The 13,247-nt window shown below is 43.1% G+C and overlaps 1 protein-coding gene across 1 annotated transcript in view; it reads right to left on the reverse strand.

Moving 5' to 3' along the window:
• LOC111153000 (fatty acid 2-hydroxylase) overlaps positions 1-1,126 on the reverse strand; it is a 47,056-nt gene extending 45,930 nt beyond the window's left edge. The window contains exon 1 of the mRNA XM_022511798.1: positions 479-1,126. Coding sequence (XP_022367506.1) covers positions 479-1,126 — 648 coding nt within the window. The remainder of the gene's footprint in view (positions 1-478) is intronic.
• Positions 1,127-13,247: the final 12,121 nt, after the last annotated feature.

Genomic DNA, 13,247 nt, shown 5'->3' on the forward strand with positions numbered 1-13,247 from the left:
TGATCTGTGACTACTGGAAGCAGCCGGAGGGTGAGATGGGGAGGGAAGGGCAGCTGGGGCTGGAAGCTATTATTCGACAGAAATAAAGAACAGATGCAAAGAGGGAGAGGCTGATGAGGGAACAGGAAGGAAAGCTTGGGAGCGTGAGGGGCTGGTAAAAGGTGATCCAAATTGTCAGAGGGCAGAGGCTGCACAAGGAACAACTAGGAAGGAGGGAGTAACTTGTGAGGTGGTGGTAGAAGTAGCAGGTGGAAGAGGGTCAGGTCAGGAGCAAGGCTGGAGAGGAAGGACAAGTCCTGGTGAGGGGGGCGGGTAGTGACCTGTTACCTGGAGAGAAGGGGGAAGCGAAGCTGAGGGCGGAGGCTGTCACCTTGGGTCCTCCTAGAGGGCAGGTGGACCGGGCTTGCCAGTGCGTGGAGAGTGGGGTTGGGAAGAAGGGGAGCAAGGGGGAGGGAGAGACCCCGGGCCCGGGATGTACCTGAGGGTCTCCTTTCAGCTCGCCCACGTAGTACTGCTCCAGCCAGCGGCGCGCGTTGGCCGAGTGTCGGTGCGGCGGCCCGTCCAGGTCGGCGCTAACATCCTCGCCAGCCCGCGCCCGCAGCAGCTGCTCGCCCCCCGGGTGGTGCCGCACGAAGCCAGTGAGGTCGTAGAGGCGGGCCCCGCAGCGGACCCAGCAGGCGCCGGCCGCCAGGCGCCGCTGGACCTCGGCGGGCGAGAAGGACACGGCGGGGGGCGGAGCGGGGGCCATGGCGGGAGACCGGAGCTCGCAGCTGGAAGCCCGGACTTCTGCTCGGCGGCAGCCCAACTCTCCTCTAACATCCCGGGAGCCCGGACAGTCTTGACGGGCTGTCCGCCACCGCACCTGCTCATTTGCATGCCGCCCTCCCATTGGCCGCTCGGCCGGACGCTGCCCGAGCCCGGAGGCTCCCTCTTCCTCATTGGCCAAGGGGAAGCCCCAGCGACCCGAACTGGGCGGGCCACCCGCTGCGGGCTGCCAGCCAGGTGGCCCTAGGCAGGTATAGGGCGCGTCCGCCAGGTGTGTCCCGTGGCGAGAGGAGAGCGAAGGGGACGGGCAGAGGCAGGCGGAGCAACTCTTCCTCTCGCAGGTGGCTGCATGGACGGACATCCTTGGTGGCCTGATCGCTTTTGGAATAACTCTTGCTGCTGCCCTTTGGGAGAAACTTGGCAGTTTTCGATTCTCAGGCTCCAGGAGGGGGCGAGGAGTGGGAGAGGCAGGGCGAAGACGAGAGTAAGGTGAGTGAGACTCTGGGCTCGGGCGCCCCCAAACTCCATAATCACAATCTATAATATTTTAATGTGATATTTTTAAAAAATCCTACCGTTACACAACAGCCGCGAATGTACTTAAGGCCACTGTACACTTAAAAATGGTTAAAATGGTAAATTTTAGAGACATTATATTTTATCACAATAACAGTATGATAGTTATCACAAAATATAATAAAGTTGTTTGGTTTTTGTTTGTTTTGACAGAGAGAGAGGTTGCGAGCAGGGGAGGGGCAGAGGGAGAAGGAGTGAGAGAAAAACCGAAGCAGGCTCCATGCCCAGCACGGGTCGGACTGGGGCTCCATCTCACCACCCTGAGATCATGACCTGACCCCATCGAAGCCTCACCCAACTAAGCCGCCCAGGTGCACCTATAATAAGGAATTTTTAAAAATCATGTTTCTGTAAATAAATGGAACGGGGGCTAGTGAGGCAAGAGAAGCAAGATGGTAAAGTGCAGGGTTGGATCTTGTCCTTGATATTTAAAATTTTGGTATTGTGTTCATTATGGATTATTTTTTGCCTTAATTTTGAATTAAATACTGCATTGAAATATCCTTTGTCTTGATTATGAAGTTTTTTTTGACATGGGCATAAATTTTGCACCCTGAGTGACCGCCTCCCTTGCAAAACTCTAATCTTGCCCCGGGCAGAGGACCCCAAGGGGAGAATAGAGAATCCAGCTGGGCTCTGTCTCTCTTAGGAAAAGTTATTTTCAGGATCACTCTAGTTTATGTTCTGGGACTGGGCACCTCTGCCCAGCCAGCACTGGGAGAAAGCCTGGGCCAGATACCTCAGAGGCCACCCCGATAATAGATGTGCCCAAGGACAGGAGAGTTGTCCTTTCCTTCTCCCCCTTCCAGGCCTCTCCTGGCGCATCTACAGGGAGTAGGCAAGACTTAGACTGAGTCTGTGGGTCTGGAAGGAACTCCTGTCCAAAAGGCCTGGAGACCTTAGGTCACAAATGGTGCTTTTTACAAGTGGTGAATGCAATGTCACCCTCACCTCATTTCCACACCTTCTCTGTTCCAAATACCTTGCATGTGCAAAGGCAGTCAGGCACACACTCGCAGGTGTCCTCAAGTACTCCTTGCTGACAATATCTTGGAGGAAAACTCCATTTACATTTCTCACCATTGCCTTAAACTATTATCTGAAGTTGAACAAGTAGTTTAAGGCATCTATTCAGAACCATAACACATTTCTTGCCATAGTAATTCCAATTCTAAAAAATGTGACCTTATGGATATATTGAATAAGAATGTATATGTAATGACATTAATTGCAACACTGTTTACAGACTAGAAACAACCCAAATGTTCACCATGAAGGAGGCCTGACTAAAAACTAAATGAGCATGCATTCACAGACAGTGAAATGCTATGTAGCCACTAGGAAGAATGAGGTAGATCTGCATGTACCGATAGAAAATAATCTTCAGGACACTTTAAGTGGAAAACAGCAACTGTGTACCCCTATTATGAACATTCTTGTACATATGGGGTAGAGTTTCTACAGCTTCTGTACCTACGGATGCAGGTGCTGGATCATAGGGCATGCAAGTTTTCCAGTTTACAAGATAATATAAATTAACTTCTAAGTGGTTATACTATTTTACATCCCCATGAAAGACATATAAAAATCCCTAGCTTTGGGGTGCCTGGGTGGCTCAGTGGATTAAGCCTCTGCCTTTGGCTCAGGTCATGGTCTCAGGGTCCTGGGATCGAGCCCCACAACAGGCTCTCTGCTCAGCAGGGAACCTGCTTTCCTGCCTCTCTCTGCCTGCCTCTCTGCCTACTTGTGATCTCTCTATCTCTGTCAAATAAATAAATAAAATCTAAAAAAAAAAAAATCCCTAGCCCTAATTCTAGGTACCAGCCAAGGACATCACTTATATTCAACATTGTATTAGGGGTCCTAGATAGTGATAGAGGGAAAGAAAGGAAAGCAAAGAAAAAAGAAAAGAAAAGAAATAGAGAGAAAAGAGAAACAAAAGGCATAAAGAGCAGAGATGATGGCTCAAAATCTACTTGTAGATAACATTATTGTTTACATTGAAAATGTCAACCAATTCACAAAGCAACTAGAACAAATAAATAAGTGGATTTAGCAAGTTCACAGGCTCCAAGGTCAAAATGCATAAATCAATGTGTTTTAATTACTGGCAACGAATGACTGCAAAATGAAATTTTAAAATCCCACTTTTAATAATGTCAACAAGCACAAAATATAGGAGAATAAGTTAGACGACGACAACAAGTAAATCTAAGGCTTCTAACTGAATACCACAAAACACTGCTGTGAGAAATGAAAGTGTTCACAGATACAAGTTCCAAGTTCATGAGCTGAGAGAGTCACTATTAAGATCTCAAATCCTTCAACTGTTTTAAGCATTCAACACAGTTTCGATCATAATCCGACTTTAAGAAATTGTTAAACTACTATGTAATTGAAATTTGCTAAGAGAATAGAACATAAGTGTTCTCACCAAATAAATAAATAAATGACAAGAAAACAAAAGGAAGGGATGTCCGGGTGACTCAGTTAAGAGTCTACCTACCTTCAGCTCAGGTCCTGATCCTGGGGTCCTGGGATCTCGTCCGCATTGAACTCCCTGCTTAGGGGGGAGTCTGCTTCTCCCTCTGTCTGCCATGCTTTCCCTGCTTGTGCTCGCTCTCTCTCTGACAAATAAACAAATAAAATCTTTCTTAAAAAAAGAAAATAAAAGGAAAAATTTGGCAAACTGATAAATCTTTTATATTATTTTTTATATATATAGAAAAAGAAAATAAAAGGGAAAAAATGACAAACTGATAAGTCTTTTATATTGCCACATACATTTTAGGATGTATGTGGCAATATAAAAGACTTAATGTATGTGCAGTATAAAAGACTTAAAATATCCAGAGCAACATTGAGAAAGAACAAAGTTGCAGGACTTACACTTCCTGCCTTTGAGACTTAAAACTACATATTCAAGACAGGGTAGAACCAACGAATAGATCAATGGAACAAAAAAATCCAGAAATAGATCCAAACATATGAGGTCATTTTGCTCTTTTATTGAGATATAATTTACATACAGTAAAACTTGGCCTTTTGTAACATATATGAATTTGAGGATCTTCTGTGCTGTTGTTAACGATCAGTTTTGCTTCTCTCTTTGCTAATATCACCCTGTGTTTATCACTATAGTTTACAGTACATCCTGTTATCTGGGAAGGCTGATGCCCATACCCTGGTCTCCTTGAAGAGCGTCTTGTTTTATCTTGGATTTTTTTTCATATAAAGTTCAGAATCATTTTGTCAATGTCCATGAAAAAGTCTACTGGGATTATGAAAGGAATTGCACTGAATCTATAGATTAATTTGGAGACGATATGTTTGAAATACTGAGTCTTCCTATTTATGAATGTGAGTTAAATCTCTACTTATTCAGGTTATATGTAATATTGTTCCATGAAGTTTCAAGTTTTTTGCATATAGGACTTGCACACATATGCAAATTAATTCCTAAGTATACCTTATAGAGTTTTTTTTGTCATTGTAAATGACTTTTAAAAATTAACATATAATGTACTATTTGTTTCAGGGGTACAGGTCTTACATCAGGGGACATTAGTCTTACACAATTCACAGCACTCACTATAGCACATATCCTCCCCAGTGCCCATCACCCAGCCATCCCATCCCTCCACCTCCTCCCCTCCAATAAATGACTTCTTTTTAAAGTAAGTTTTTTAATGAAGATTTTATTTATTTATTTGACACAGAGATCACAAGTAGGTAGAGAGGCAGGCAGAGAGAGAGGGGGAAGCAGACTCCCCACTGAGCAGAGAGCCCGATGTGGGGTTTGATCCCAGGATCCTGAGATCATGACCTGAGCCGAAGGCAGAGGCTTAACCCACTGAGCCCCCAGGTGCCCCTAAGTAAGTTTTTTGTTAAAGTATGACATACATAGAAAAAAGTATGTAAAATCATAAGTGCACATACAACTCAATGAATTTTCACAAATGAACACACACTCATCAGAAGATAGACACTAGCAGCCCCACAGAAGTCTCCTTCACGCCTTTTTGACAGTTACAACCTATCTTCCTCCCCAAAGAAAATCACCATAATGTTTCAAAAACGATATTTGTTTTTTCTACTTTTGAACTTCTTATTTTTTAAAAAGATTTTATTCATTTACTTATTTATTTGAGAGACAGATACATATATATATAGAGAGAAAGAGAGTGAGAGAGAGAGGGCACAAGCAGGTGGAGGGTCAGAGGGAGAGAGAAAAAGGATCCCCACTGAGCAGGGAGCCCGATGCAGGACTCCGTCCCAGTGCCCTGGGATTATGACCTGAGCCAAAGACAGACTCTTAACCAACTGAGCCACCCAGATGTTCCTGAACTTCATACTAATGCAATCATATAGAGTGTGCTCTTTTGTAACTACCTCCTTTGGCTCCCATTATGTTTGTAGATGTTTCGGGGTATGGTCATCATTCGTACGTTCCTATAGCTGCATACTATTCCACTCTGTGAAGCTGCCACACTTAGTCAGACGTTCTGTCATAAATGGCTATTTGGGATGCTTCCAGCTTGGGGCTACTAAGAAGAGTACAGTTCTGAACATTCTTGTACATATCTTTTCATCAGCATTTCAATGCATGTCTGTTGGGTAGATGTTCAGCAGTAGACCTGAGTGTGTTCAACCTCAGTGGATACTGCCAATCGGTTTTCCAAAAACACGTTAAATTACACTCCTCCCCTTTCCCCCGAAATTCCAATTTCTCCGCATCATGGCCACACTTGGTATTATTCCTCATGTTTTTATTTAGTTGTTCTGGTGGGTTTATATTGGTCTTTCACTATGATTTACATTGTATCTCCTCAGAAACAATGGGATTGAACTTAAATTTTATTGGTTATCCTTATAGCCTATTTTTCTACTGAATTCTTTGTCTTTAAAATAGTAATTATGTGAGTCTCTTTTATTCTGACCTTCCCTCTTTACATATGAGTCTCTTTTACTCTAAACAGGAGTTCTTTGTCAGCTACGTGTATTGTACATAGTTTCTACCAAGTGTGGCTGGCTGGCTGGCTGGCTTTTTTTTCTTTCTTTCTAGATTTTATTTATTTACCTATTTTAAACTTTTTTTAAAGTTTTCTTTTTAAGATTTATTTATTCATTTGCAGAGAGAGATCACAAGTAGGCAGAGAGGCAGGGGGAAGCAGGCTCCCTGCTGAACAGAGAGCCCGATGCAGGGCTCGATCCCAGGACCCTGAGATCACGACTGGAGCCAAAGGAAGAGGCTTAACCCACTGAGCCACCCGGGTGCTTCTAGATTTTATTTATATTCAAGTTAGTTAACATAGAGTGTATTATTGGTTTCAGGGGTAGAATTTCATGGTTCATCAGTTACATATAATACCCATTACCTTTTATCTTTCTTAATGGCTTCTTTTGAAGAACATGGGTTCTGGTTTATCATAAAGTAATTTGAGTTATCAGTATTTTATTTTATGATTGGAGCTTTTTATGTCTTACTTAAGAAATATTTGCCTACCACCAAATAACAAATACATTCTTCTATATTATCTTCTAGAAGCTTTCTTGTTCTACCTTTCATTATTAGATCTCTATTCTACTTGAAATTGATTTTTGAAGATGATGTAAGGTATGGGTCAAGATTCTTTTTTTTCCATATGGACATTCAATTCATTCAGTAATCATTATTGAAAAAAAAAAACAGTCTTTTTTCCACTTCTCTGTGGTATCAGTTTCTTGGTTCTCAAATCTGTGCCATTAATATATTTGGTCTATTCTTGAACCAATACCATACTACTTAAGTACTATATACTTTTAATAAGTCACAAAATCTGGTAATAAATCCTTCAACTTTGTTCTTCAAAACTATCTTGGCTGTTCATGGCCCTTTTAGTTTCCATGTTTATCTTAGAATCAGCTTGTTCATTTTCACCTTAAAAAGCTGGTGGGATTTGGGGGTACGTGGGTGGCTCAGTTAATTAAGCTTTGGACCCTGTATCTCAGAATTGTGAATTCAAGGCCCATGTGAGGCTCCATGCTGGTTGCAGAGCCTACTTTGAAAAAAAAGAAAAAAAGCTGATGGGATTTTGTTTGGAATTGCACTGAGTCTATACGCTGGAGAGAATAAGTAATTTTATGTTGTTGAATCTTCTAATCTGTTAATATTGCATTTATGTTAGGCTTCTTTAACTTTACTCAGTGTTTTCTACAATTTTCCATGCAGAGGCATGCACATCTATTAGATTTATTTCCAGGAATTTCATGTTTTTTATACCATTACACACATACACACACACACACACATACACGCCTGTGCATATATACTGTTTGCTATTTTATGTATTATTATATATATTACATATATCACAGCTAATATAGCTATATATAACATACAGAGCTGCATATAAAATATATAATATATTAAATCAGCTAATATGTATAGAGCTATATATATTATATAATGTATAATATATATGCACGATAATATATAATATATAATATTAAAATATATTATGCTATTATTATAATATTCCTGATATTGATAACCTAGCCTTTTTCTTCTTTACTGATCAGGACTGCCAGAAGTTTATGAATTCCACTAGTTTTTTCTAAGAACCAAATCTTGGCTTTCTTGATTTTATAGATTATACCTTTGTTTTTTTATTTCATTGATTGCTGGTTTTATTTATTTTTAAAGATTTTATTTACTTATTTGAGAGAGAGCGCACGGGAGCTGGGGGAAGAGCACAGGTGAAGGAACAGAGCCAGAGGGAGAGGGACAAGCAGACTCCCTGCTGAGCAGTGAGCCCTATGTGGGGTTCAACCTCAAAACCCTGAGATTATGACCCCAGCCAGAACCAAGAGTCGGAAGCTTAACTGAGCCACCCAGGTGCCACACTCCTGCTTTAATTTTTATATGCCTTCTATTCTATTATTTTGGTTTGGTGTTCTTTTTTTAAAGTTCTTGAGATATATACTTAATATACTTAATATACTATACACTATATACTTAAATGATCAGTTTTCAGCTTTTGTTCCAACATAGGAATTTAGGCTAAGTATCATCAAACAAAGTTGGCAAAACCTTCCACCATCATGGTAAGTTTGTCTGTTTCTCCTGTAGTTCTATAAATACTTCCTTAACATATTTTGAGGCCACATTGTTAGTTGAAAAAAAAATTCAAAGTTGTGACACCTTCCAGTGAATTTGACCTTCTGTCATAAACAGAGTGAACCTCTTCATCTCTTATAATGATTTCTGCTTTTACATATATTTAATATTCCTATACCAGCTGTATTTTGGTTATCACAAACCTAATATAGGTTCGTTTGTGCTTTTTTTTTACTTTTACTTTTTCCATAAACGTATGTTTAGATATCTCATAAATAGTGAGTAATGGGTTCTTAAAACGTTTTTTTTTTTTTTTAAGATTTTATTTATTTATTTGACAGACAGAGATCACAAGTAGGCAGAGAGGCAGGCAGAGAGAGAGGGAGGAAGCAGGCTCCCCGCGGAGCAGAGAGCCCGACGCGGGGCTCGATCCCAGGACCCTGGGATCATGACCTGAGCCGAAGGCAGAGGCCCCAACCCACTGAGCCACCCAGGCGCCCCTCTTAAAACGTTTTTGACTGACAGCTTTTGTCTTTTAAAGATTGGGAAGTTCAGGGGCACCTGGCTCAGCTAAGTGTCTGACTCTTGACTGAGGCTCAGGTCATGACCTCAGGGTTGTGAGATCAAGCCTTGGGTGGGCTCTGCACTCAGCAGGGAGTCTGCTTGAGATTTTTCACTCTTTCTCTCTTTCTCTGCCCTTCTCCCTGCTAGCACGTGCACACACACACACACACACACACACACATACTCTCTCTCAAATAGATACATAAATATTTAGAAAAAAAGAAAAAGGATTGGAAAGTGTAAAAAATAATTGCAGAGGAAAAGTTGAATTTAGCTTTTGCTTAGTTCGGGAGCCCCTTCCAGAATGGCTGACTTTTGTGCATGAACGACCCCTTACCTAGTCCCCACATATACAAAACCTTAAATCCCCCAAAACCTATGCTGCAGCCTCCTCCTTTAAAAGGCACCTCCTGGGGCACCTGGGTGGCTCAGTGGGTTGAACCCTCTGCCTTCGGCTCAGGTCGTGATCTCAGGGTCCTGGGATCAAGCCCCGCATCGGGCTCTCTGCTCAGTGGAGAGCCTGCTTCCTCTTCTTTCTCTGCCTGCCTCCTTGCATACTTGTGATCTCTGTCTGTCAAATAAATACATAAAAATAAAAATTTTTAAAAAATCTCTAAAAAAATAAATAAAAGGCACCTCCTGTGGGGCACCTGGATGGCTCAGTGGGTTAGGCCTCTGCTTTCGGCTCGGGTCATGATCTCGGGGTCCTGGGATCGAGCCCCGCATCGGGCTCTCTGCTCGGCAGGGCGCCAGCTTCCCCCTCTCTCTCTGCCTGCCTCTCTCTGCCTACTTGTATCTCTGTCTGTCAAATAGATGAACAAAAAAAAAAAAAAAAAAAAAAGGCACCTCCTGTAACTCTCATTTCCTTTTGCTTTTTGTTTTTCAATTTAAAAAAAAAAAGTTTAATTAATTAATTAATTAAAGTAATCTCTACACCCAATGTGGGGCTCGAACTCACAAACTAGAGATGGAGCATCACACGCTGCTTGGACTGTGCCAGCCAGGTGCCCCTCATTTCCTTTTCATTTTAGAAACATTAAAGTTAAAAGTGACCCAACAGAAGGAATATGGCTCAGTCTTCTCCTCTGATAGATGAACATGAGCCCCGAGATCACAACTCTAGTGACAAGTACAGCTGGGAGCCAAGTTCTCCCTCACTTCGAGTTTAATGTTCATTCTTCTGTTCCCCCCAGACCAGAGCAACTCAAGGAGCCTTCTTGCCTCCATGGTCATTGCTTTGTTTCTCAGAGAGCCTCTGACACTGGAGGTGCTTCGTAAATATTTGTTGAAATCGAACATCTCTCTGTAACTCGGATGTTCCCCTCATGCTGGGACTAGTGCCATGTCCCTGACAGTCTCTCTTCCTCCGGGCCCCACCCCTCCTAATCCATTCTCAACACCACTGGAGAACTGATGTTTGATTTAGCACGTGTCATCGTCCTGCTCAGAACTTGGCAGAAGTTTCCTCTTGCAAAAACAATGAGATACAAATTCAATCTGGGATACAACCCCCAACGACTGCCTCAAAATCCTTCCAATGGTGAGACCCTTCTGTCTCTCCACCTGGCTGGCCTGACCCCTAGATTCAGGGCCACCTCTCCATAGAATCTTCTCCTTGGCATACAGTGTCCTGTACTGTTACCCAGCCCCTAACTAGACCAGACATGCTTGAATCTCCAGCACTTAGCACGCAGGAAAAATCAACAGATATCTGCTAATAATTGTGCCAGTAAATATAAACACGCATTTCCCTCTAGTGTACATGCATACGCAGAAACCATACACACACACACACCCATTTTAAGCACTCATCTGAACACTAAATGCTGCTGATATTAGGATATCTGAAGGTAGTATTTTTTTATTCCACATGTCATTGAATAATGACCTCATTCACTATGGGACAAACCCTAGGTTTTTGGTGGTCTGTTTGGTTGCTTTTCTAAAGGGCAGCCTTGTGTCTCAATGTGGTACGACCATCATCTCTACCAAAATAATTTTCTTTATCCCAAAAGGAAACCCTATGTCCATTTCCTTCTGCTCCCACCCCTACCCTAGGCTCTGGCTTCCGGTAATCTACCCTCCAAGTCTGCAGATTGACCTCTTCTGGATATTTCATATAAATGGAATCATACAACATAGGACCTTTTGTGTCTGCTTACTTCTACTCAGTATACTTTTCTCAAGGTTCCCCCATCTATAGCATCTATCAGGACTTGATTCCTTTTCCAGGCTGAGCATTCTTCCACCATTGAATGGATATACCGCACTTGGTTATCCATTCATCAGCTGAAGGACATTCACAACATTTCCATCTTCTGACAACTGTGAATGGTGCTGCTCTATTTGGCTTCTTTCTCTGTAAAATGGGGATTTACAAAGCCCCCTGGCCTGGCTGCCTTAAGGGCTGTTGTGAAACAAAATAAGAACACATAAGAAACATCTCATGAACCATCAGCCCCCTGCACGTGCCTTGTGGGGGTGCTGGTAGTGAGATATTATGGTTACAGTTCTGGGCAGGTTTACCCATTCTGGCCTTAGCCTTCCCTCCATGCCAGCTTGTTATCCAATGCCAGCTTCAGGTCTGGGAGAGACCAACTCCTCGCAGCTGAATCTAGATGTCCACTTTTGGCCATTTCAGGTAAAGCAATCAGGGCAAAGGGGCTAATTGTCTATGAGGATGAGAACTCCCTTTGGGCTTCTGAGTCATCATCTGGCCTTGCTGCTGTTAGGACTCAGTTATTCATAAGAGAGTAGAATAACATCTAAACAAATCCCCTGCGTGGGGTGCCTCTAGACAGGTAGGATGGACAGTGAGAGGCTGGGGTTATGAGAAAGTCTTCTTGTGGCTCTACACTAGCCAAATCATCAGGGCAGAGGGTGACCTTCAATTCTTCTTTGTCAGCCAAGTGCCCACTCTCTGATCACTGATCACTGTCTGATCCAGGACACCAAGAAAGGAAAGATATCCATATGCCCCCACGAAGGGGAAGAAGAACATAAAGCTATAGAGTATTTGTAAAGCAACTCATTTATTTATTTTTTTTAAAGATTTTATTTATTTATTTGACAGAGAGAGAGTGATCACAAGTAGGCAGAGAGGCAGGCAGAGAGAGAGGGGGAAGCAGGCTCCCTGCTGAGCAGAGAGCCCAACACATGGCTCAATCCAAGGACCCTGAGATCATGACCTGAGCCGAAGGCAGAGGCTTAACCCACTGAGCCACCCAGGCACCCCAAAGCAACATTTAAAAAAAAAAATTCTAAATTGCTATGGTGCTGAGTGCCAAAAGCAGAGAGAATACATGCATCGAGAAATGAGAGTTTAGAGAAATGAATGAGAAAATTCCCCCAGGCAGTAGGTGCTCAGGTGAGTTAGCACAGGGAAGGGATTGGTGCAGGGTATTTGCCTGGGGGCCAGGGTGCCCTTCTGATCTTTTGTGACATCTACACACTTGCTGGGCTGCAGTGTGTGAGGTGAAGTTTTCATCCTTGTCCACCAGATGATAGTACCATCTACACCCTTGACCTCCATGTTCTTACACTCAACCCCCAGATCGAAGATGAAACGGAGCCAAGGAAGTGAGAGACATGGATCTCAGGTGCTTGTAGAGGGTTGGGAGCCTCTGCACTCTCACTTTCTGCAGACCAACATTGGCCCCAATATGTTGATGTGAGTATGTCCACCAGCATCTTAAAGATGGCGGCTCTTGTTCTGCTCTCACGCTTTGGCTCTAACTCCTTGCAGATCCCTGCCCCTGCTGGGACACTCATTGTCAAAGGTCAAATGCTTATCAGCCCCTGTCATGGCTCCTCCTTTTTTCTCTTCCATCTCGAGCATATTTTCTTTTTCCTACTGCCTCTGAGATGGAACTATTTCACAAGGTCACCCTCAAGTCTCCATTTTTCCCTCTGCTTCCTTGGCTCAACAATCCTCTCTCATTATTGAATTTTAAATCAATATCTCCCTCCCTAACCTTCTTTCAAATCCAAGGAGGTACTTCTGGTCACCATCCGAGCTTCTCATGTGCCTGAACTCAAACCCATTATCTTGCCCCTCAAAAATCCAGCCTCTCGGGGCACCTGGGTGGCTCAGTGGGTTAAGCCGCTGCCTTCGGCTCAGGTCATGGTCTCAGGGTCCTGGGATCGAGTCCCGCATCGGGCTCTCTGCTCAGCAGGGAGCCTGCTTCCCCCTCTTTCTCTGCCTGCCTCTCTGCCTACTTGTGATCTTTCTCTCTGTCAAACA

This window comes from Enhydra lutris, unplaced genomic scaffold (assembly GCF_002288905.1).
Source record: "Enhydra lutris kenyoni isolate GAN:26980312 unplaced genomic scaffold, ASM228890v2 scaffoldscaffold30, whole genome shotgun sequence".
NCBI lineage: Eukaryota > Metazoa > Chordata > Mammalia > Carnivora > Mustelidae > Enhydra > Enhydra lutris.